Source organism: Mucor mucedo (genome assembly GCF_025094135.1).
Source record: "Mucor mucedo strain NRRL 3635 chromosome Unknown EV154scaffold_81, whole genome shotgun sequence".
Lineage (NCBI taxonomy): Eukaryota > Fungi > Mucoromycota > Mucoromycetes > Mucorales > Mucoraceae > Mucor > Mucor mucedo.
In genome coordinates, this window is record NW_026252365.1 from 58,266 (window position 1) to 82,619 (window position 24,354).

Here is a 24,354-nt window from a genome sequence, read left to right on the forward strand (position 1 = left end):
TGTTTGCACAACATTAAACTTTAAAGACTGATTTTACTTTCTGAAATGTTTGTGTATTTATTTAAAATAAGATTAATTTCTAATGTACAATAAGATGGTGGTGGTGGGGAGGGGTAAGAGATATATATATATTATTTAGTTATCGGGCATGAAGGTAGATTCAACAATGATGTGAGTAACTCTGTAAGGATCAATGTTGGAAGCAGGACGACGATCTTCATAGTAACCCTTGCCTTCCTTACCAACATGACGAGGAATACGAATAGAGGCACCACGGTTAGCAACACCGGAACTGAAATCGTTGATGTGACCAGTTTCGTGTCTGCCAGTCAAACGAAGATCGTTGTCTTCACCATAGACGGCAATGTGTTCAGCATGACGCAAACTCAACTTTTGAATGGAACGTTCAATAGCAGCAAGACCACCTTCTTGACGCATCTCTTCAGTAGAGAAGTTGGTATGACAACCAGCACCGTTCCAGTCACCAGAGACAGGCTTGGGATGGATAGTAACGATGATACCGAAATCTTCAGAGACACGTTCGAGGAGGTAACGAGAGGCCCAGAGTTCATCACCCATGGCAATACCGACACTGGGACCGACTTGATATTCCCATTGACCGGGAGCAACTTCAGCATTGACACCAGAGATGTTGATACCAGCGAATAAACAGGCACGGTAATGAGCCTCAACAATATCACGACCAAAGACCTTACCGGCACCTACACCACAGTAGTATTTACCTTGGGCTTCAGGGAAACCATGTTTGGGCCAACCATAAGGCTTGGAGGTCTCAGGGTCAATAAGCATGTATTCTTGTTCGATACCGAACCAAGGGTTGGTGTGAGCATAGGTATCCATGATTTTCTTACATTCATAACGGTAGTTGGTGGCATGAGGAGTGCCATCAGGGTTATAAGTCTCACAAATGACAAACTTGTTATCACCACGACGGAAAGGATCATTGAAGAGAGCAACGGGTTGAATCAAGATATCAGAGTCATGACCTTCAGCTTGACCAGTGGAAGAACCATCAAAGTTCCACTCAGGTAATTCAGAGGCCTTTTGAGGAACAAAGTCAACAGTACGAGTCTTACTTCTCAAGTTGTTTTTGGCATCAATCCAGACATATTCAACTTGGACCTTGTTGTTTTGACCGAGATCGAGGTACTTTTGCAAAAGAGAGTTGTTGGAAATGACAGCCATTTTTTATATAAGGAAGTTAAGATTTGTTATCTTGTTGTAAAGAAGAAGCAGAAGAGGTTGTATTTTCCTCACTGCTTATATACTAAGCAAACCCCCTTTTTTTTTAATTATCTCTCCTATCATCCTTCTATAATTGGCAACTTCTGTTACAATTAAAAGTAGATTCAAACTCTTATCGTCCCCGGGGTTTCTTATCTGTTGGTCTGTAGTGTAATTTTTAGGGTCGTACAGAATTAAGCTTTTATATATATATATATATATGTATGTATGTATGTGAGCCTGTGTGAGCCTGTGTACGCCTGTGTGTGTGTTTGTAAGCGTATGTGGGTGTGTCTATATGTGCTTGGTTTGATTTAACGCAAAAAAAAAAATACCCCAAGCTATATTTGGCATATTTGAATTAGTAGAGTTAGACAACATGATATCATTTATATCGCATTAAAGTAAATTAGATAAAAAACAATGATAAGATCTTTTTTTTGTACAAACATTAGGAATATGAAGTAAAATAAAATATCGATAGGTCAATGATTGGATCTACTCATCTTTGAAAAGTGACCTTTTCTGGAAAATTTAGATTGAGATAAGACAAAGATTTTTTTTTAAAGCGCACGGGAGAGGAATATAAAAAATCGATCCCACATGCTTTATACAAAAGCGATCTCTAATCTTTATCCAAGGGTCGTACCCGGCTCTCTTTTTTTTTTTAAAGTTAACACTAAACTTTGCCTTTATTATTTCGTTTGCTATTTGTTCGAGCTTGTTTTGGTTCGTTATAAGCTTCACCATTTGTCTGATATAGGACAATATTCACTAGGCTGATGGGTATATCATGAAGTTCAGGAATCCAGTCAGAAGGTCGATCACGGATCCTTTCACTCTCCATATTCATTATATTCGCATGCTCATCTATTTCAATGATTATAAGTATTTTTCAATGCTATCTGGAAAACGGGATTAAAATTTTACCCGTAATGCAATGATAAGAGTCAAACGGTGCCGTATTTAGTAAGTTAAGACTCATGTAAGCAAAAAAAATGAACCAGATAATCGTCATGAGCCATACTGGCACTGCCAATGCCCAATATCTATATATTTTTGCTCTGGAATTGATACATGTCCGTACACTTTCTTTCTTCTTTTCGCTTACCTGTTGGGATAGTATGTGATGCCTAGACGATGTAAAATCTCATCAGGTACAAAGGCCCAAATCAAATAAATGCCTATAAAAAAAGTGTTTAGTTGTCTATATGAACAATGGCTCTTGATTTTCTTTACCGAGAATAACAAAAGAAGCTAGATACATGACAAAACCATAATATTCATATGCAGGTGTTTTATTGGTAATAGCTACAGGTGGAGCTCTTTCCACTTGAGGCAAATTAAACGACACTCTAAATAAGGGGAGAGATAGGTGAGTTGTCTTTTATACAGAAACAAGGCTCGTTATACGCACTCTGAATAGGACCGAGGTCGATGACCTTTGGCACGCTGCACTGTGCTCTTGACAGACGTTGTGCTTGTAAAATTGGTTGGACTTGTGGTCGTAGGTGTCTTATAGTGTCGTGTTTCTTCCACTTGAGCAAGTTTACCATATTTTGCATTCAAGAAACTACTGAATGAATGTCTTCGTTTGGAAGCACTAAAACAAAATATTTAAAAAAAAAATGTCAAACCATGCCCATTACGTTATAGACAACATGGATGACCTACGTTTCTTTCTTGGGTTGTTCTGGTGGTTGTATGGATGAGACTTGAGTTGCTTGTTGACTACTGCCACGACGCATAGAGGTAGACAAGTCAACTACTTTACGTTTTATAAGAGGCACATGCACAAGGTCGTTTAATGTAGGTGTAGATCGTGATGTGGAAAGTGGAATAGAATTCTTGTTGAAAAAACGTTTTGCAGCTGCTGAAGTAGTTGGCTTTAATCGTTCTTCCTCCATTTAACTTTTTTTTTTTTTCTGAAGGTAAAAAGGGGAACACTGACACACACACACACACACAAAAGGGGTGACTGTTCCATAATGCAAAATATAAATCAATTCAGTTCTAAAATAGGATTATTCTTTATTTATAATTTGCTTTGGGGTGTACGACGCCATGGCTGGTTCACAATTGAAAATACATTATAGGCATCATAGGGATCGAAACCACGCATTTTATGAGCATTCACTAACTCGACTTTACCATCAAAATAGAGTTTGATCAAGTGTAATCCGACAGTACGTAGCACCACAGCCATCAAGATTTCATTATAACCTTTGGAAACCGAGTTCATGTCTTCCACCAGATCAATGGCCGACCAAGGCTGTGTCAAGTCACGATCCATAATGCTGAGTATCTGAGCCTCCTTCGCTAGCCTAATGGAAATATATTCCTGTACCTTTTCCAGTCCATGATGAACTACTTCCCCATGACCGGGAAACAGAGTGGTTGGCTGCAAAGTCTGAATACGATATAAGCTATCCATATAAGCAGTAAGATCTTCAAAGGCAACAGAACCATGACCTAGGATACAATCAGCAGTGAAAATCGCACCTTCCTCCTCCAGATAAAAAGCGCAGTGATCTTTGGCGTGACCAGGCGTATGCACCACACGTAAGTGAGTTTGAGCATCCACTTCAAATGTCTGATTGTCTTCCAAATCGAGCACTTGGACCTTTTCAGGAAAAGATTCAAGAAATTTAATTATGGTGGGCTCAGCAAGGAGAGGGAACTTATGGACACGAATTGTCTGATGAGGAGGGTTCAACTGGGTTGATGACATGATATCGTCTAATCCGCCCCAGTGATCTTTGTGACAATGGCTGATCAGAATATCAGAGATATGAGCGTCGGGATGGATCGTGTGTAGTGATTGGATCAAAAGTGGGATATAGTCAGGCTGTCCATCACCGCAATCAATAAGTACTTTACGTGCTCCCGTGCCCACCAGATACGTATTCGTACCTACATGGATTTAAGCTTTTTTAGTATTAAAACAATCATTCGCTCTTAAACTAAACTCATAATACCTTGTAGTGTGAATTTGCCTGGATTTAATCCCATCACACGCCATACTCTTTCGGACAGCTGCAGAAAGTTGGGCAACTGGGGAAGGTCCGTTCTAAGATTGGATTCGTATAACGTCATTGTAATAAAAGATAGATAGAGAACAAAAAGAGAGAGAAAGACAAAAAAAAATATGAGCCTCTAAAGAGTGTGGGGAATGAGGGATTGTGGTACAAACCCCGTAAGTTTTTCCGTTTGTGTGTCATCTTATTTCCACTATTTTTAAGAGGTCGCTTGATGAATTATGCATTGTTGTAGAAAGATAGTAAAAAAAAAGTTTAATTTTGATAATGAAATATATGTGTGTGTTTGTGTGTGTGTGTGTGTGTGTGTAAATTATTTATAATGTCTTTTCGATGGTAGTGGATGTAGGTGTTGCAGGAGATGTAGAAAGTGGTAATCCTTTACGACCCTTTAAGATATTACCAATAAAGAATTCACCTGCCTTGTAACTGGAACGGACAAGAGGACCACTAGCAACATATTTGAAACCCATTTCCATACCCTTTGTTTCCCAATGCTTAAACTTTTCGGGAGTGACGTATTCATGCACCTTCATATGCTTCTTGGTAGGTCGCATGTATTGACCGAGAGTAACACAATCCACATCAATCTTTCTCAATTCCTCTAATGTCTGTAAGACTTCTTCATCTGTCTCACCACAACCCAACATGATGGATGTCTTTGTGATCATGTCTGGGTTAGCAACCTTCACATGTTTAAGCACACTTAAGGATTGACGGAAAGTAGCACGACGATCACGTACATAAGGAGTCAAGGCCTCAACAGTTTCGATATTATGAGCATAGACATCCAAACCTGATTTAGCCACTGTTTCAACACCTTGTAAATTACCAAAGAAATCACCTGTCAAACACTCGACCAAGATATGGGGAGCCTTTTGTTTGATTTTACGGATAGTTTCAGCAAAATGATTGGATCCACCATCAGCTAAATCATCACGATCGACACTTGTCAAAACAACATAATCCAAACCCCAACGACTAATGGCTTCTGCTGTATGTTCGGGCTCATGAGGATCCAAGGGCTTGGGTGTTCTGTTGGTCTTGACCGAACAGAAACGACAACCACGAGTACATTCATCACCCATCAACATAATGGTAGCAGTAGCAGTTTGATGCTCTCCTCCACCCCAACAATCACCAATATTAGGACAACGGGCTTCCTCACATACCGTATGGAGTTTTAAACCACGCAAATCTCGCTTAATCTTACCAAAGTTCTTTCCTGTAGGAATCTCTGTTTTTAACCAATCCGGCAAACGAGGTTGCTTTCTATTAAAGATGGTGGGTTTAATGTTAACTTTTGGCCCAATTTTTTTTGGATATGAAGCCAAAAAACTTACAATTTGGTGGTCTTGACTTTGGTACCAGGTACTACAGTCTCTCTCAGCTCTAATGCCTCCGTATGGGTCATTTTCTCGAATCCTGTGCTGACAAACTCTTCAAGTTGTCCCTCTTCTGTTTTTAATTTGTTACGAAGTTCTTCTAAGCGGGATACTTTGGAATTATCGGGAACAGCAGTAGCATGGGTGCGGTATTGAGTCTATATAAGCATCCATTAGAGAGGGTGACAAGGGGATTAATGAGAATAAACAAAGACTTACAGCCACAGCTAATGTGCGAGAATAAGAGTGAGCGGCTCTTGTGGAGATGGTCTTCAAGAGTGACATTTATTTAAATCAGTTTTGGGGGATATAAAATACAAAACAAAAATGGGTGGGGGTTGTGTTATTTTTTTTTACAGAAATAGGGAAAAAAAAGATGGTTGTGCCCGAACAATCATTGGGTAGGTGTGACGGTCCATCCACCGAGTAAGAAGTGTGTACCTTTAAAGGTAACACTTTAAGAACAAAATAAAATAGCCATCATATAATGTGAATGGTTGAGATTCTAAGAAGATAAGCAATCACATCATCCCTTAAAACATGACTGGTTGCATTTTGCACAGCAAAGAGAATCTCATTTGTCCACAATAGTAAAAATAAGTATTTCACAACGTAAATCTTTTTTAATAAAAAAAAAAAAATTAGATCCAAACAGCTGTCATTTAATTTTGGCTCCCGTTAAACTTCCGGCATTCCCTTATCAGTGCTTGAAATCTTGCAGTTCACTACACGATTTCCCACGATTGACTCTTTTTAGCAAAAAACTAGCTTAGTGTACCTAGAGCACGGATTTTTTCTAGACAGCCATTTTCAGTTCATTTATTTTGCCTCTGTCTGCTCCTTCTAGCTTAATAGTCGATTGGATGGTGAAAGCTATCATTCAGATCGGGATTCTTTACTCGGAAGAAGGGCTTATTTGTTATTTGCTTGGTTCGTGCAACCTCCCGAAATACTTTTTGGAAAATGATTTTTTCACTCCCTATTCATCGTCAGCGCTCACTACAGATCTGTCATTGTCCCTCAGCAATTGACGGTCACTTGTGACTAAAGGAAGAAACTATTATACCAGGAACTTGGGCATTACGTTGTTTGTAGTACAAAGATTTCTTTATTTTTCAAATGTCTCTCTAATGCATAAAGAAATAAAGTATCAGCTTGGGTTGATAAATCGTTTATTGCCGTAGTACCCGGCTTCAAAATGGTAGTAATGTCAGTAAGGTGCAACGTTTGAAGCTATTTAAAGGTCACTTGCGCGTAATATACCTTATAAAATCTCACAAATGCTTCTTTATTCTCTAATAATTACGTTCTCTCTCTCTATCTGATAAATGTCGTAATGTGCCTAATGCTTTGGAGAATATAGACAAAAACGTATAACAAGCTGAATAAAGTGACAAGACCTATTCGAAGAAGAGGGTCTCCGAGTCATGAGCTATCTTGTAAAATATCTCGAGCTATATTTTTATGGTTGTCTTGGTGAGCGTCTCTGGACTAAAAATTGTTAATTGTTAGCTCGAATTAACAGTCTACATTCACGTATCCATGGAGACGCGAAATGCATTAGATTCTATCTACAAGTTTAGGGCAATCGTTAATAAGTATTTTCGGGGGTAACAACCTTTTTTGTTTTCATCAAGCCCTTTGAGTAAAGTTGTGCCTGATTCATTATTATTGGACAAGGGTTTGATGTTGTACGAAAAGATTCAAGACATGTGGAGGTGTTTGTAGTCATCGGATAAGCAGGATGCAGCTCTGTGTGTATCTTTCTGGAAAAAAAGCTTATTGCTGGAGTTCAAACTTTAGAAGGATCTCGGGGCAAAAACTTTTTTTTTTTTATGACAGAAAATACTCGCCTAGGAGAGGATGAAAAAAAAAAGTGCCTACCCCTCCCCCGGAAGGAGAAGCAGTAGTCGGCTTTTTAATAGGTTAAAATAAATTAAACGATTGTCAGTTTTGGGCCTACCCTTTCTGTGCTTGACTCCGCCTTATTGTACAGAGAAAAAAAATATATATACATATACACTTAGAAGAGAAAAAAAAAGATGAAGAAATCGCATTCGATAAAGATGAAGGAACGCAATTTACATGGTTTCACTCGATACCTTGCACAGCACCAAATTGGTAAGCGTTCGCCTTTGGAAGAAGCAAACAAACAATTAACAATTTCTACCAGAGATTCCTTTAAAAGTGATCATGTTTATCGTTGCAGGGTACTTTCTTCAGTTACCCTTCTTCCAAAACTTTATATTCATTGCAAACAAGAGAGGTGATGGACGTTACGAGAAGAGTTTTTGGGATTTAGCCTTCTTGTTCTTTTATATCTGTGTTTTTACTGCCCTTCGAGCTGCCACCATGAACTATATTTTGACTCCGGCAGCTAAATACTTTTCTGTGCCTATCCAAAAGTATCAGCGGTTTGCTGAGCAATCATGGTCTTTCCTGTATTACACCTTTGCGTTCATTTTCGGCATCGTAAGTAGGGAAAACATGTGACATATCAAGGGTTATGCTTACAAACCAGTATTATTTTTTTCATGTAGTATGTCATGAAGGATTCACCTTGGTGGTTTGACTCCACTTATTTTTGGCGTGACTACCCCGTCTACGATTTCACAAAGTCCTTCAAGTACTACTATTTGATTCAGTTTGCATTCTGGCTTCAACAAGTCTTTGTGTTGCAGATTGAAGCACCCCGCAAAGATTATCAAGAGTTAGTCTTACATCACATTAACACTTTATTGCTCGTCAGTTTCAGTTACACTTGTAATTTCACTCGTGTCGGTAATGCTGTGTTTGTATGCATGGATTTACCAGATGCATTTTTGGCGGTAAGTTTGAAGAGACAACAAAAAAAGAGAGAGAGAGAGATAGAGAGAGAGAAAGGTATTGATTTATTTGTGGGGAGTATAGCTTGCGAAAACGTTGAACTATATGATGCCCGGTATGATTTGTAATGCTGCGTTTGTAGTTATGTTTATATCATGGATGTATACACGAGTCTATATCTATGGAAAGATTATCCTGTCGACCTTGACCGAGCCTGAATTGTACGTGCCCGAATTTGTCTTGGACCCATTGAACGGACAATGGTTCCCTCATTTTGTAAAATACATTATCGCAGGTTTGATGATTGGATTGTATTTATTGATTTTGTTCTGGACCTTGATGATTATCAAGGTATTTGTAAAAATGGCTATCTCCTCAGAGGCAAGTGATGTGCGTTCAGACGATGAAGATGAGGCTGAAGCTATTTCCATTGAAAAGATTGAAGGGTAACAAAAATAATTTAAGAGAATAGATTGTTTTTTAAGGATTTAGTGTCGTTAATCATATTTCTTTTATTTAGTGATCACTCTACACCAAAACTCAATGCTAAAGACTTAAAAGCTAAACTTCAATAATAACTTTATTATTATTAATTGTAACTTATTTTTCAACACACACACACGCACACACCCCTTTTTTTTCACTTTTAATACCTTAAAAACAACACCACCAAAAAAAAAAAAAAAAAAAAAAAAAAAAAAAAAAAAAATCCACCTCGGAACCTAATAATAATAAATAATAGAATACACCCACAATACAAATTCAATACCAAACTAAAATTGATAATACATAAAAAAAAACTTGGCTGTAATAACAATGCTAACAAATATCATTATTTTTTTTCCGTTCGATCTTTATAAGAGAAATTTGTTGTTCAACACTTTTTGATTCTCAATAACTTACTTTCCTCTCTTATATGTTGCTTTCCCGTAGGCATATTCCACTCTTTTGGATCTCCTTATTGATCTGTATTTGTCTCCTGAATGTGGTAGCTGCACATCGTAAACACCATGACGACGATGACGATGACGATGACGATGACGATGATGATTGGAGCTGGAAGAAGAAGAAGCACCACCACCACCACGATGACGATGACGAAGACGATGATCGAAGCCACAAGGACAAAGACAAGGACACCGACACCGATGTAGTCCCCACACCCGAATACAAGACACCTGTCAACACAGACTGGTTAGAAGGCATTGATTTAGACAGCGCTGTGGGAGAAATCCGACCCGTAGGATCTGGTATCTGTGAGAGTCCCAAATGTGATGGTTCCGATAATGAAAGATGTTTCGAAAGCTGCGGTAACATGGCAACCGATGACGATATTTATGGCTGTCGTGATGCTAAAACATGGGCACTGACTTTTGATGATGGACCTAGCAATTTTACAAATGAATTGTTGGATATTTTGGAAGAGGTGGATGTCAAGGCAACCTTTGTAGTCATGGGTGCTCATGCTAAATTATATCCCGACGTCTTGCGTAGAGCCTTCCAAGCTGGTCACCAAATCGCTTCTCATACTTACTCTCACTCTCATCTGATGAGCTTAACCAACGAGGAAATTGTGTATGAAATTAAAGCAACGGAAGAAGCCATTGAAGAAGCCATTGGTGCTAAACCCAAGTACATTCGTCCTCCTTACGGTGAAGCTGATGCCCGTGTGAAGAATCTCTTGAAGCAAATGGGTTACAAGGTCTTGATGTGGAATGTTGATCCAACAGACTACAATGTACATATGAAGAGTGATGGTCCTGCTCGTATCTTGAAATCATTTGACAAGGCTGCTACAGAAGGAGATGAGAATTACTTGAATGTGCATAAAGATCTTGGTTTTATCAGTCTTCAACACGGTAAGTTATTTAAAAATATATAGTTTTAAAAAAAGCGTTTGTTGCTAAATAGAATGTATAGATTTGTACAAAAACTCGATTAAGCAAGTACCACGTATTGTGAAACGTCTTCGTATTCGTGGCTACGAGTTTATGACGGCAGCAGAGTGTGTACAAGATGAAGAACCTCATGACCGAGAAGATAGAGCCATGTTGGTGAGTGCCCAAAATGTCGAATCCAAAGAAGTAGACAACAAGGAAATCACTCAAAGCGAAAACGATCAATCCGCACAACAACAACAACGACAACAACAAATTGCAAGTTCTGCAAACTCTTTTGGTTACCCTCTCTACCTGACTTTTGTCTTGGTATTCGTTGGTTTATCAGGATACTTTATTTAGACTATAACCCCCTCTCTTCATCATAATAACAATAAAATAGAATCACTTTTTTTAGACTTTTAAGCTTATTGTTTATTTATATCATGGAGCGCATGAATCCCATAATTGGTTAAGGCAAAAATAGCAACTTTTCTTTGTACAACATTGGTACCTGCATTTTTTTTCTTGTTCAACGTCGATCTAATTTCTTCTTTTTCTAAAAAATAAATAAATGTTTTAAATTCCCGGCACATGCTTTTATATAGACACACACACACAAAACGAGGGTCATTTGGTACAGAAAATAAATGGGATAGGGGAGGCATTAAAATATTATTAAGATTTATTATGAAAGTACACAGAAAAAAAACAATTTATTGGAGCATCATGGCAATAGCAACAAAAGCAAAGGCAATCATGCTAGGTTGGAATTGAATGGCTCCGCTGTCGACAGATTGAGCAGAAGCAAGTTGATTTTGACTCAACATATCAACCTTGTTGCCACTGTTAGAGCTATCAGCAGTAGCAGCATTTGTAATAGGTGTGGAGCCAGCAGCAGCGTTACCATCAGCGGCAGCGGCAACGGCGGCGGGAGCAGGAGCAGCACCAGCAGCAGGAACAGCACCAGCAGCAGGAGCAACAGGAGCAACGCCAGTACCTAAAGGAGATTCAGCAGTGGTAGTGGTAACGGGAGGACTAACATTGGTACCAGTTTGCATTTCAGCATTGTCGGTAGGGGTAGCGCTGTCTGCGTCTTCGTCAATAGTAGGGATAATTCTTGTACGAGTAGTGGTGGTAGGAGGGGTAATGGTTTCTTCAGCTTGTTGAATGGTGTCAGTGCCAGTAGGAGCGGCATCCTTATCAGTGCCGATAGGAATTGCTTTAGCAGTGGTGATGGCAGATGCTTGTTTGGTAACGGTGGTGGTCTTTTTGATCGTAGTGGTGGTAGTGATCTTTTTGGTAGTAGTGGTGGTGGCGATCTTTTTGGTAGTGGTTGTCTTTTCGGGCTTGATATCAGGACCGCTGTAATCACCAGGAATAATATGAGCACAACCCTTTTCAGAGATACCTCTGTTACAGCTTCTATCATCGTTCTATTTAAAAGAAAAAGATTAGTATGACACGAGATTTTTTTTTTTTGTGAAAATAAAAAATAAAGTTACACAACAACGCATGCAGTAGGTGTTTCCAGCAGGTTCAACTAAATTGACATAAAACTTCCAACCAGCACAAGAAGAACCTTTAGGGGCCTTGATATCATATTGACCTCCCTCATCCGTGGCGTTTAATCTTGCCTTGGCAGGATTGATTTTACCAGTGACTTGCACGTACTTGTCCGTAGCGAGATAGTGAGCAGATTGAATGAATCCTGAATTGAGTTTACCAGCATTTGTGGCTTTAGGCGTTTTGCCGATACAAAAGGCTTGGGCGTTCCATTCAGTGTCGGCAATACCTCGATCGATAGAATCAGAGGGAGGTAAGAACACACAAAAGTTGTTGGCATCTACAACTTGCGCAATTTGACCGTATGCGCTGACAGTTGAAAGAAGAGCGATGGATGTAAAGATTAAACTCTGAATAGCGACCATGATGATATTTATTATTGTTATAGTGAGTGGAATGAGTTATAAAATGAGGGTATTGGGGGTTGTTTTTTTAAAATTAGAAAGCCGTTGTATAGGGTTTGGCTAATAAAAGAAGTATATATAAAGAAGAGAGAAAAAGAAACAAAAGAGAGAAAGTGAGATCAATATATAACTTTTTCTCTCCAAAAGGAGTTGAAATTAATAATTCGAAAAAGTAAAAAGGGGAGTTAACTAAATCCGGGCATATTCACCCTTTGGAAAAGCTGTGTGCGACAGTAAAAAGTTAATTTCGTGTAATTGTCTATATTGATCATTCGTGTAGAATTACACTGTGAAATATTTTTGGTTATACCACCCCACTCACAGATTGATTATGTCCTGTCAAAAAATATCCATGAAAAAAAACCATGATATAGTATTCTTGTTAATGAAAACAGGTAAAAATAAGAAAACCCTGGGAAAAAAAAAAGACGTTTATTTTTAGCTATGAGCTCCTTATTATTTACCATAAAAAGACTTGGATCTCCTGTTGAGATAATGAGTATAATAGAAGCAAGTTACACGTAAAAACTCTCTAGTCTGATAAATGAAAGTAATCGCAAGATTTTCGAGCCAATGAATTTTATTAGTTTTTTAGTAGAAATATATAGTGCAGAAAATAATCATCTTTTTCTAATTCGATTAGGTTCTTTCATTCGTGCATTTCTTTTTAGCTTTTATTAACGCCTCTATTTCGAGTAAAACACTCTTATTTTTAGCAGGACTACTATTTTAACTGTCCGTATCCTGGAATTCCTTTATACCCGAGTTTTCAGATTTCGCACTTTTAGACTAAGGCTTACGTGATATTCGTCCTACTTTAAGTTCATGCTAATATTTATTACATGCTAAGGTCCAAAAAAACAAGATTAAACATTTTCACATATCTAATTAGTACATGGATAGCATATAAGAGTACTTTTAATATGTATCACAAACAAGATTAGTTTATTAAAATGCCAAAAATAAAAATATAAGATACTGACATTGCGACTTCACCACACGTGGCGGTGAAAATATTCCCCTCTTCCTCCCTTGCCCCCCATCGTCTGTGTGTGTGGCTGGTTTTATGGTCTGGTCCACTAGGATATTAAAAAAAAATTGGCGAGGTAGGGGAAGTATGTTTTTAATTATGGTTGAAACATGTTAATTTAATCGCGATATCTCGATTCCCCTTTGTAATATTACATTTTTGTTTGTGAATAGGTGCATTCAAGTAAAAAAAAAAGCCATAATTAAAACCTTCTGGTGTAAATTATTTCTCTTTATCGAGACATATTTACGCCAAATTTCTCCAGGCACATGATAAAAGTTCCTTTGTGTCTTCATTAACATATCTTTGTTTCGTGTGTGCATATCATTAAACAGTGATTATCCTTTTTATTTAACGTGACATAAAAAATCAGTTATATCATCCTGACATAAGCCAACTCTTGTTTATCTTTCTATAAACCAAACTTGTTCCCTTTTTTTTTTATATTCAAAAGATAATCTTAATGAAAGAAAATTATGGGCCCCGTGAAAAGGTTAGTCAATAATGTCTTTTTTTTTTCTTTTAGAAAACGCCAAAATATGACCCGTGTTTCTTATAGATTAAAAGGATGTATTTAAATTTTTGCGAATATCGGTGATATTACACAGCTACGGCTAATCATCGCTACACGGCGGGGTCTACCAGGCTGGGGTTTTAGCTTTAGACTGGGGTTACTATAAATTACATAACTCTTGCTATGAACTTGATAAAATATTAGACCGGAAATTCAACGAGATTGAGCTGGTCTGTGTTAATTGAGACCAAACATAATATATTTGTTGAGGATATTATAGACATAATAGTAAAAATAATTATCAAATCACATTAAGGATGGATAATAATATAAAAAGTTATTCATGAATCACGTATTACCTCACTAGTTCTCATCATGCCGTTGAAGCCTTGTGGCGAGTAAATATTAATTGATTTCGAGCATAATCTCTACTCTTGTCATTTGATGTGTTAGTGGTGATTTTTGTTCCGACTAAAATATCTTTATCATTAGAGACATAGTCGATTTCAGATGGTTACCATAAAAAATTAACAATATAAAACTATCTAATTTTTGAGCAAAGGGTACATTGTTGACATTTGCTACGGCTTTTCTTCTGAGGTAATTTGTTATACCGTCATTGGCAAGTTTTACCGCTGCACAGACTATATTACGACTGTTCAATATTTTCATTGATTTGGTCGAGACTCTTCAATCTATTAGGTATGTAGTAATTGTTAATCGGCTTTACAATGGTAGCTATTTCGTGTTTATTGAGACCAAAAGTAACATATTACAATTTTGTAACAGCAGTTTATTGTCTCTTAAGCATGTCATTGAGGAAAGTCGTTTTTGCGTTAATCGTAAGGAGACGAAGTCCAGCGGTAAAGCACATGCAGATGTCTAAATATATATATTCCCAGTAGTAAGTACTGTGACACTTAGTGTTATAACATTATTTATTTCATTCTTTATATTGATTTAGCTTATAACTCATGGTCGCCCGTAATCGAAATGTTGTATCGCCGCCTGTTAGCTGTAACAAAATACGGGGAGAGTATAGGATTATCGGCTGATATCAAAAGTACAACAACGGGTATTAGAGTCAATATTAGACAAATTGTCCAGGAAATATAAAGAAATCCAGGACATATTAAAGTCACCAAGCTTTTGATTGAATCAAAGATTACACTTGATCGTATTCTAAAAGAACCGCCTGTAAAGGTCCTATTTTCTCGCATTCACTTTACTTGCAATGACCTTGCTACATTAATTGTCTCAATAACAATTAAACCAAATATTGAATCTCTCGTTTTTCCTTGGAATGCACTTTTAAAAGTGAAGAAAATAAAAACGATCGACTTGTCAATATTTCTCACAGTGTAGCACCTCAGCTACGTTTCTATGACTGCTTTAGTCACACAGATTGATGGAAGAGTCGGAGGTCCGATAAAACCCGACAGCATTTCAAAGAGTCATTCCAAGATCCAAGTCACCCATCTTTTTTAGGTTTCCATAAAGGCAAAAAATCTCTCAATTTTTTTTTTATTCATCTTCTTTCTTTTATATTTCTAACAAAACAAAAATGGCTCTTGTAAACAGGTATATCTATTGTACACAATCATAAGAAAATGAAAGACAGCTAACGAAAAGAAATTATAGTCATTGTCCTGACCTTAAACTCGTTGCTCGCGGTAAAGTACGTGACTTGTACGAGGTAGATGAAAAATCGCTTCTTTTTGTGGCTACAGATCGTATTAGCGCATTTGACGTCACCATGAAAAATGTAAGTCTCTTTTTTTTTTCTGGGAAGGTAAAGGCTAACAATGTAAGAAAAGGCTATTCCTGGTAAGGGTAAGATTTTGACCGAAATCTCCCTATTCTGGTTTGATCTTTTAAAAGATGTTTTACCCAACCATTTGATCACGGCTAATTTTGATGAGATGCCAACCAAGGTACAACAATACCGTGATCAGTTAGATGGAAGATCTATCTTGGTCAAGAAGATGCGTGTTGTACCCATTGAAGCCATTGTACGTGGTTATATTACTGGATCTGGTTGGTCAGAGTATAAAAAGAAGGGAACTATCTGTGATATTCCTCTTCCTAAAGGTCTTGTCGAGAGTGAAAAGCTTCCTGAAGTGCTCTTTACACCCAGCACAAAAGCTGAAATGGGCGACCATGGTATGTCTCTTTATTTATACATTAGTTAGAAAGAATTAGAAGAAACTTACATGAGTAAATAGATGAGAACATCCATCCTACAAAGATGGTTGATATTTTGGGCGATAAGGCACTTGCCGAAAACATTACAAAGTCCGCTATTGCACTGTATACCAAGGCCAGTGAATATGCTGCCACCAAGGGTATCATTATTGCTGATACCAAGTTTGAATTTGGTTTAGATGAAGACAATAACTTGGTTTTAGTGGATGAAGTCTTGACACCTGGTAAGTTTTTTTTTTTTTAAAAAAAAAAAATGTAATTTTGTATAGTGAGAAATTCATGCAAAAAAAAAAATGAATATTTAGATTCCTCTCGTTTCTGGCCTGCCAGCAAGTATGAAGCCGGTCGTACACAAGATAGTTTTGACAAGCAATTTGTGCGTAACTATCTTGAATCAATTCATTTCGATAAACAATCAAGTATCGAGCTCCCCCAATCTGTTGTGGATGCTACCATCGAAAAGTATAAAGAAGCATTTTTCCTTTTGACAGGAAGAAATGTTTCCTTGTAATTAATTAAAATAAAAAATTTGTATAATAAATGACAGAATTAGTGTAACCTGATAATTTTTGCAAATAAATACATTCAGCTTCAGCTGTAGTATTACAGACTACAAGGGAAGATGGTGTCATCTTTGCATTTTCCTTTTTCTCTCGTCCCTTTAATAAGGGTATTCAATTGCCGTATTTTCGAATAAATCGTATTTTGAGGAATAAAAAAATCAGCCAATCATAAATTTTTATTGTAGAATGTTCGTGAAAAAACTTGGTCAAATAATTAAAAAAAAAATATGATTGACTGAATTTTTTATTCGTCAAAATACGATTTATTCGAAAATACGGCAATTGAATACCCTTAATAATGAGTTGTAGGACAAAAAGTATTAAGCAGCTATACAGTATGATACTTCAAGCTTAACTATCGTCTAAGTTCACTTTCAGACTTCCATATCTTCATTCTTTATAGGAAAGTTAGGCTACTTGACACGTATCTATATAAGTTGTCTTGACCCCTCCCCTTCTTTAAATTTCGATATGTTCCAATGTTTTAAAAACCCGCTTAAAATCATTAAAGCATTCTGTCTAGTATATATCACAATTGTTACTCGCATCTTCTCTATAATTACACCCGCTACAAAGAACGTGATGAATGTAACATTTAAACATCCAGTTCTTAATTCAGACCATCACCCTAAGAAAAAGACCTGCTAGAGTGCAAATACATAAAGAGCGCGTTATTAGGAATAAGTTATTATCTTCTGAGATCAGTTTATAAACCCCACGTTTTAATTTTATATTTGTTTACAGTGAGAAAACACGGCAGTTCTTCCGTTAATCCCGAGTCTCGGATTGGGGAAGGGTATGGGAGGGGCTTTGTCGTGGTCAGGCAATTCCCCATACCAAGTAACCATGTGAATAGATGATAAGACACAGTGAAATCTGGTGGTTGCTTTTGAACTTTATATAGAGCTTTCCGGTCCGCTACAAGTATATGAGTCAGCTTCCTTTTAAAGGGAAAGTACTATCTTATAACTCCGAATGATGCCAATTTTGTATGCATTTAGATTGAAGTTGCAATCATCTAGTTCCATGTAAACAAATGGCCATAAAAAGTTGCACTCATATTATATTTGAAAGCAAAGATAATATATATTGCACAATAAAACTTAGTACCTGATCTGAATATGGGGTTGATTTAGAAACCTTTGTAGTATTTCACTATTTGCATCAACGCGTCAAGTCAACTTCAGTTACGATCAGATAGTTTTGGCGTCGGGATCCGCTGTTCCAGACTTTCTTTATAATAAAAATTTATAAATGCATCTGTGATTCTTAAATATAATGTTTTTTCTCACAAAACTTTAATACATCTTTCTATTTTGCGAGTTTCATCATTCTCAATCCGGTTTAAATCACACAAGATCTTTTTTGCAATGGTTACAATATAAACAATTCGTTTATTCCCCCTCTCTCTCTCTCTATCCCCCTATTCTCCTTTTCTTTTCCAAATAAAGTCTTTTTGTCTTCATGGCGTGTAATATTGTTTAGTGTTCTCAAATATATTGTAATATTACCTCAAGACACTATTATTGATTGATAGTATTCAGAACTTATCAAGTAACACCAAATTAGTACAACAATTTGTAGGAGGTATTTCGCCTCGGTCATAAGATAAGAAGGGATAATTTACAATAGATATTGGGAAGTATCAACAACAAGCTAATGAGCAACTGCTGTAATTTTAAAAAGCTTATAATCATCAGCAGATAATGGAATGTTGCCAATTTTTCCAACGCTTCGGCTTTTTTTGTTTTCTACTTACCAGATGTCTACGGTCCTTTTTCCTCGTCTCGTTCGGCGAATGTTTCAACACTACATAGTCTTTCTTGGCTAATTTCTTTCTCTAGAAGCGTTTTTAATCCTTGGGTTTGACGTCGACATAATACTCGTAAGATAAATATAAAAATGTTGTATCTCTTTATTTAATCCTTGTGTTTGACTTAGTATCTATTAATAAACCTCTGTTATATTTTTGTTCCCCAGCCTTCTAGAAATCAAACTTGACTTTTTGGAATTAGTCTTTACGTTGCGTATCGAGGGTATTCCTCTGTGTATTATTTCGATCAAAAGAAGTTCTTTTTTCTTTCTTTCCTTTCTAATCGAGCATTCACTGGGACACGTATTTATACCTTCAAAAAAATAATTTAAAACATCTAAAGTAACGAACATGAATTATTCCTTCGCTTAATCGGAGTTACACTGTGATTTACTACTTTTTATGAGAGACAGCTTATTATTCATTTGTCTTGTGACAGAGAGCAACAGGACATAGTCCAATTGAAAAAAGGTTATTATAGGTGATTTCCTGTCATAGGTGATTTCCTGTCATAGGTGCTGAAACAAATGATTTGGAGTAACTCGCCCTCCGCCCCCGCCCCCTTGTAATATTTCTGTATAACGAGTGATAATGTTGATAAATGGATGACAAAACGTCAGGCTGAAGATGACAAATTTTTAAATAGAGCTCTCTTTTTGTGTGACTGTAAATCGAATATTCATTGTTGTTCTCCTTCTGTCAAACAAAGTGAATTGATGAATAGAATAATTTTACGTTTCATAATTCTCTACCACTAGTGGAATAATAATACGTCACAAACCGCATTCCTTTCTATCGGTCATGCATGGAGTGTATGATAACTAACATTCTAATTACGATTATAGGTTTCAAAAAGCAAAAAATCACGTCAATGGATGCATTGAAAAAGATATGTTATTATATAGAAAACGACGTTTGCTCATGCAATTCCACTTTTTGAATGTTCTTTTGTTTTGTTTTTTTCTTCCCAGACGAGATCTCTTCGTCTGTTCTCGTCACAGGTGAAAGTGTAGGACGATATTTGCATAGATATAGATGATTTAATACTTACTCGTTTAAATTGTATTAAAATAACTTTGAAACATATCCTTTCCAACAGGGATTTAATTCAATTGGGTGCAGGAAAACTTTGATTGGTTTACTGAAACAAGCACCTATGGCCGCGGTATTTTGATTAACCGGATTTTTTTAAAAAATAATTTATACATTCTCTTGTGATAGACATCCTGATTTCTAAGTATGATATTCGTGTTAAATAAATATAGGATAATCTTTATATTACTATGAATCGCGTCAGTGAAACTAATTGTATCGGCTTAGAAACAAATTAGGACGCCATTTTGGCGGGTCTTTTTATTTTTTATTTTCGGACTTGAACGTGGCAAGGTTATATAGTAGAGTATCGAACTCTTTTTTTAAATTTCTTTCTCTCTCTCTCTCTCATTGTTTTTCATCGATTCTATTGCATGTAGTATGATTTTTTTTTCAAGTCTATATACATGTAATAACTCTGGCGAACAAAGGTTAGACTAATATTATTTAGGAAGTACAGAAAAAAAAAGGGGGAGTGGATGAACAAATAAAGTGATAGAATACTCTGGAAGGAAAATACAATTCATAACTCGTGGTAAAGTGCGTAATTGTCTATTTTTAATGACACTTTTAGCATGATTAAAATCAAAACTAACTCTCGCATTCAGTATAGAACATTGAATTATCAAATTTTATGTATCCGAAAAAAAAAAAAAAAAAAAAAAAAAAGAAGAAGTCAGAGAAACGTGTTTATCGATTCATTCTATCCAAAAGAGAACTTTCAGCTAGACGATGGCATTTGGAATACTGAGGTTAGTATTATGTACAAGCGAACGATTTATATTTAGTGAAAAATCTTTTTATATCACGGTTTAATAAGGTGAGGCTTATTATTTGAGAAGAAAAAATAAAAAAAAGTATGCTTTTTTGTTTACTTTCTTCTCTTTGGGAATAGTAGAAAGAAAGGGCTGTCTCAAGAATTCAACTATTTGTAGAATTGATGCAAGTATGTTTGAGCTTTGGCAACTTTTCTTCTCGATTAACCTAGAAACAAAAAAAAAATCAAGATAGACGGACAGACAAAGAGAGGCTAAGAGAGGTAAAGGGGTTGCCTGGGCAAATAAATAAAACCTCCTGATAAATTTACTCAATTTATTGATTCTTTGTATTTTTAGATTGTTGATTTGTTCATCCATGAACAGAAAGGAAAGCAATGTAAGTATGAGAAGAATTTTTTTTATTTTTTTTTATTTTTTTTTATTTTTTTTATTTATTTTATTTATTTATTTTTTTTGACGAAAAAAATTAAAGACGTGTTTATATTCTCGGTAATAGAAGCGCTTGTACATCTACTGTCATTTGTTTCGTTTATAGTTAACACAATTGTAATAAAAGACTGTAATGTTATATGGCTATTTTTTGCGTATTCAACAAAAGTGAGTCTCAATTTATGTGCAAATAGAATGGCTATTCTATTACCATGTGTTTAAGGCTAGAAATATACTAATCACGAGCGACGATTTATGCGTGATCTTAACACTAAGTCTTGATTTTTCTTGGGCTCCAACTGATTGCAAGTACTACAATCTTTTTTTTTTTATTACTATTCTTTTTTATCCATTATGAACACGTATATATATTTTGTGTAAAAAAAGTGGCACTTCTGTTTTTGGAAACAAAGAGGTTCTAGGCTATTTTCATCCTTTTTGTGTGCTTGTGGTACTTTTCGATCGTATAATAGAAGCGTCTATTTAAATCATACTTTTGTTGAAGGTGCGATATTTAAGTACTCAAAAAAAAGTCATTGAACTCACAAAGGTGATTTAAAAAAGTTTTACGAATAATAAACAGACTTGGTAGATCAGCAATTCTCCAGTTAAAAATAAATGAATAAATGCAATACAAAAGTGAGATCCCGGAATGCTGTGGGAGTTTAAGGGGGGACAAAAAAAAAGCGGCTTCTTGCCTTGTAAAGACAAGAAAAAATTAAAAATAAAACTGGTTTTATAGCCAGAACTTAAGCTTTCGGTTTATATGTGCACCCCCCAGAAAAGGTTGTCAGTTGATCCCATATTTGTATTATAAATGAATAAAAGAAAGATATCTGTAGTGTGCTACCACTCTGCTCAGGAATTTATTGACCGAGATTTATAAAACGTTGCGACACAAGCTGCTTTAAAAGCACGTGCAATGGGAACCATAGTATGACAAGAAAAAAAATAGGTACTGTTTCCTTTTACCTAAACATCTCTTTCTCAACCACATTGGTCGACAGGTAGTCATGGCATGTCACACGTACATTTAGAAAGAATGGCTTTCCCTCTTGTGATCTACCCGATGTTGTGCGGCGGATATTTGACTCCTTTTAGCAAAGATAAAAAAATAATAAAAAAACAAATAACACGTAAGCCATTGACATTTTAGGTTGCTTGGTATTATGTCTTCAGTAAAAACAAAAAAAGAACAGGGGTGGGGGGGGGGGGAGAAGCAATATTTCTTTTTTATTTTCTGGGTTTGTTTTACCAAATTTTTAAACGAAACAGAAAGGGTAGAATAGATTATATACGCCATTCATATAACATTTTTGCACTCAATGGATAAAATCGTATTACATTTAACCGATGCAGTCTAGTTTTACAAGATCCTTATTGAATAAGTCAAGCTGTCAATCGGGAGTACGAATACACTCTTTTCTACACACATTATTATGTGTTACTTGATGTGTTTACATCTCCTTTTGAATAAAGTCAATGACAAGCAAACATAGGTCTTTCGATCGGAGAAGATGAGAGTCATTTCCCAGGTTAGGACAATCGATTGGTTAATCGAAAAAAAATCCTACAAACAGTGGGGGGAGGGAAGCTGCTTATTGCTGTATCACAGTAAAAAGAGAATTTAGGGGACGAAATACAAAAAAAACCTTAAAATATTGTCATAACATCAAACCCTATTTTTTTGTCATTTATGATGATAGAAATCAGAATGTTCAACCCTGCCTATCCCCCACCCCCCTCATCAGCCTTTATTTACAATTATAGTGTATCGGTCATCCGGACAACTTTTCCATGTATTGTTTTCCATCATGATTTCTGTATTAGGATAAATAGACGTGGAGTCAAGACAATAATTGCCTAAATGAATACAAACACACATCTTCAATTTACTAATTGTGTTCAAACTTTTTTCAAAGAGGGTTAAGTCATAATTTATTAAGTTTATAGAAAGATAGATAGGGATACAAAAAAAAAGTTGAGATGGGATATACAGGGTATGAACAAAAAAGAATATTAAATTAAGAAAAAGAAAGAAGGTAGAATTTGCATAAAAAGGTTCATGATATTCTTCTAGGTTAAGAGAGAGGAGATAAGGGCATAAGAGGAGAGGGTTTTCATAATAGATAGCAGACAATACATATACGCGTACGCCTAAGCTTTCACAAGATGATCATGCCTTGCGAAGAGAGCAGACCTTGTCTACAGCTTGGTGTCGTTTGAAAGCATCACTACGTGCAAAAGGTTTGCCACAAGAACAAATGTACTTCTTGATACCAGAGTGCAATAAATCATGACGTTTTAAATCATGGGGACGCGCAAAAGTCCAGCTACATCCTGGGTAATGACATACATAAGGTCGTTCATTAGTATGTGTTCTTTGATGTGATTTCAAATTGTATGGACGCGAGAATTTTCTTGAGCAAGTGGGACATATTAATTGAGAGGCAGGTGTTCTCTTGCCAGAATTTCTCTTTCGCTTTGTTGTTGTTGTTGTTGATGTTGTTGTTGTAGAAGGTGTCATCATAGCTGTGTTTACTTGGTGATGATATTGATGATGTTGTTGTGGGTAGTTGAATTGATTCATATCAAAAGTAGTATTGTATGAATCTTGAACAAAGTGGTTGGAGGGAGATTGCATATGTTCCAGTTCATATTGCATCTGTAATTGTATTTGTTGATGAGGATAGTCTTGCAAGTATGCATCATCGTTTTGAGCATAGTATAGACTAGGAGAATGATGATAGCTGGGTGAGAGTGGCGCATCAAAGGTATCTACCGAACGCATACTCATGGGAGAGAGCGGTGTGTTGGTAAAAGTCATGTACTTGTCATTTTGTTCGCGCAATAAAGTATTTAGACTCTCTTCTGGAGGAGGCGTATCATTTGAATAGAGAGCAGCGGGATACTTGTTTCCGGTAGGATTAAACTCTGCTGTGGGACACCAAGTAATAGTGGGGTTCATGACCGACATGGGAGCTTCAAGCACAGTATGACTGTATTGATAGCCAGTATTACAATGATGAGCAGAAGGATAATCAACGATAGGATACATGTCTTGATGTGAATAGCAATGATTATCTTGACAGTGGGAAAGTTGGCTATTAATAATTAAGGTTAAGCATCTAAAGTAAATGATGTAATAATCGCGAAATAACTACCTGTTATTCATTTTATGTATATTTTGTATGAAAAAAAGTATCAGATTGAGATAAAGGGGAATCAAGAAACGATCTTTCCTGGGATTTTTTTCAATCGCTTTATATGTTTAGAAAAAGTCGTACAAGGAAATTATCAAACTCGATTGCTTTATTTGGAACAAGACAACCGGGAATATCAAAAGTGTAAAGAAGGGCGTAAATGATTTATAGTGTGACTTGTAATGAACGTTGCACAAAAGGGGATCCTCCTCCCTTTTTAATTCTATTATTATTCTTTCTCTGTAGTTGCACCCCTCAGCCAAAGAAGCTATTTTATCCCTTCTTTTTTTTTTTTTCTAATAATATATTTGTGTACTTTTTTTTTTTTTTTTGGTAACCCTAATTGTCATGGTTACGACAATTGAAACTACGCTCAAAAAACAGT

General features: G+C 36.2%; 12 protein-coding genes across 12 annotated transcripts; 5 read left to right on the forward strand and 7 right to left on the reverse strand.

Moving 5' to 3' along the window:
• Nucleotides 1-20: 20 nt before the first annotated feature.
• Nucleotides 21-1,403, reverse strand: EV154DRAFT_301957 (uncharacterized protein). The gene has a single exon (XM_051594862.1). The coding sequence runs from the start codon at nt 1,204-1,206 to the stop codon at nt 136-138; it is 1,071 nt and encodes a 356-aa protein (XP_051455158.1). The 5' UTR covers nt 1,207-1,403; the 3' UTR covers nt 21-135.
• A 462-nt stretch (nt 1,404-1,865) lies between these two features.
• Nucleotides 1,866-2,440, reverse strand: EV154DRAFT_301987 (uncharacterized protein). Its single transcript, XM_051594863.1, has 3 exons — nt 2,357-2,440; nt 2,176-2,294; nt 1,866-2,115 (listed from the first exon to the last, which is right to left on the reverse strand). Exons 2-3 carry the CDS (start codon nt 2,261-2,263, stop codon nt 1,925-1,927), a joined length of 279 nt encoding a protein of 92 aa, XP_051455159.1. The 5' UTR covers nt 2,264-2,294; nt 2,357-2,440; the 3' UTR covers nt 1,866-1,924.
• On the reverse strand, nt 2,353-3,152 carry EV154DRAFT_425183 (uncharacterized protein; the record flags this gene model as incomplete). Its single annotated transcript, XM_051596231.1, has 4 exons — nt 2,353-2,429; nt 2,485-2,600; nt 2,663-2,848; nt 2,920-3,152. 4 exons carry the CDS (start codon nt 3,150-3,152, stop codon nt 2,353-2,355), a joined length of 612 nt encoding a protein of 203 aa, XP_051455160.1.
• Nucleotides 3,153-3,388: 236 nt separating this feature from the next.
• EV154DRAFT_404763 (beta-lactamase-like protein 2-like protein) lies at nt 3,389-4,308 on the reverse strand (the record flags this gene model as incomplete). The annotated part of the gene is made up of 2 exons (XM_051595331.1): nt 3,389-4,158; nt 4,224-4,308. Coding segments are annotated over 2 exons (855 nt in total), but the record flags the coding sequence as incomplete, so codon positions are not given.
• A 201-nt stretch (nt 4,309-4,509) lies between these two features.
• Nucleotides 4,510-6,019, reverse strand: EV154DRAFT_516669 (uncharacterized protein). Its single transcript, XM_051602415.1, has 3 exons — nt 5,888-6,019; nt 5,627-5,826; nt 4,510-5,555 (listed from the first exon to the last, which is right to left on the reverse strand). The coding sequence occupies exons 1-3, from the start codon at nt 5,951-5,953 to the stop codon at nt 4,601-4,603; spliced, it is 1,221 nt and encodes a 406-aa protein (XP_051455162.1). The 5' UTR covers nt 5,954-6,019; the 3' UTR covers nt 4,510-4,600.
• A 1,278-nt stretch (nt 6,020-7,297) lies between these two features.
• EV154DRAFT_516682 (TLC domain-containing protein) lies at nt 7,298-9,203 on the forward strand. The gene is made up of 5 exons (XM_051602416.1): nt 7,298-7,789; nt 7,842-8,140; nt 8,209-8,496; nt 8,579-8,940; nt 9,015-9,203. The coding sequence occupies exons 1-5, from the start codon at nt 7,711-7,713 to the stop codon at nt 9,067-9,069; spliced, it is 1,083 nt and encodes a 360-aa protein (XP_051455163.1). The 5' UTR covers nt 7,298-7,710; the 3' UTR covers nt 9,070-9,203.
• A 207-nt stretch (nt 9,204-9,410) lies between these two features.
• EV154DRAFT_468415 (uncharacterized protein) lies at nt 9,411-10,734 on the forward strand (the record flags this gene model as incomplete). The annotated part of the gene is made up of 2 exons (XM_051597798.1): nt 9,411-10,353; nt 10,415-10,734. 2 exons carry the CDS (start codon nt 9,411-9,413, stop codon nt 10,732-10,734), a joined length of 1,263 nt encoding a protein of 420 aa, XP_051455164.1.
• A 293-nt stretch (nt 10,735-11,027) lies between these two features.
• Nucleotides 11,028-12,481, reverse strand: EV154DRAFT_516684 (uncharacterized protein). The gene is made up of 2 exons (XM_051602417.1): nt 11,877-12,481; nt 11,028-11,807 (listed from the first exon to the last, which is right to left on the reverse strand). The coding sequence occupies exons 1-2, from the start codon at nt 12,300-12,302 to the stop codon at nt 11,088-11,090; spliced, it is 1,146 nt and encodes a 381-aa protein (XP_051455165.1). The 5' UTR covers nt 12,303-12,481; the 3' UTR covers nt 11,028-11,087.
• A 1,353-nt stretch (nt 12,482-13,834) lies between these two features.
• On the forward strand, nt 13,835-15,001 carry EV154DRAFT_483812 (uncharacterized protein; the record flags this gene model as incomplete). Its single annotated transcript, XM_051598608.1, has 6 exons — nt 13,835-13,864; nt 14,090-14,173; nt 14,448-14,485; nt 14,513-14,587; nt 14,624-14,727; nt 14,850-15,001. 6 exons carry the CDS (start codon nt 13,835-13,837, stop codon nt 14,999-15,001), a joined length of 483 nt encoding a protein of 160 aa, XP_051455166.1.
• A 360-nt stretch (nt 15,002-15,361) lies between these two features.
• On the forward strand, nt 15,362-16,656 carry EV154DRAFT_516687 (phosphoribosylaminoimidazole-succinocarboxamide synthase). Its single transcript, XM_051602418.1, has 5 exons — nt 15,362-15,466; nt 15,527-15,650; nt 15,703-16,048; nt 16,111-16,314; nt 16,396-16,656. Exons 1-5 carry the CDS (start codon nt 15,450-15,452, stop codon nt 16,599-16,601), a joined length of 897 nt encoding a protein of 298 aa, XP_051455167.1. The 5' UTR covers nt 15,362-15,449; the 3' UTR covers nt 16,602-16,656.
• Nucleotides 16,657-19,939: 3,283 nt separating this feature from the next.
• Nucleotides 19,940-21,583, forward strand: EV154DRAFT_553598 (uncharacterized protein; the record flags this gene model as incomplete). Its single annotated transcript, XM_051605135.1, has 5 exons — nt 19,940-19,989; nt 20,229-20,310; nt 20,674-20,713; nt 20,810-20,934; nt 21,509-21,583. The coding sequence occupies 5 exons, from the start codon at nt 19,940-19,942 to the stop codon at nt 21,581-21,583; spliced, it is 372 nt and encodes a 123-aa protein (XP_051455168.1).
• Nucleotides 21,584-22,673: 1,090 nt separating this feature from the next.
• Nucleotides 22,674-23,988, reverse strand: EV154DRAFT_468423 (uncharacterized protein). The gene is made up of 2 exons (XM_051597799.1): nt 23,931-23,988; nt 22,674-23,870 (listed from the first exon to the last, which is right to left on the reverse strand). The coding sequence occupies exons 1-2, from the start codon at nt 23,939-23,941 to the stop codon at nt 22,943-22,945; spliced, it is 939 nt and encodes a 312-aa protein (XP_051455169.1). The 5' UTR covers nt 23,942-23,988; the 3' UTR covers nt 22,674-22,942.
• Nucleotides 23,989-24,354: the final 366 nt, after the last annotated feature.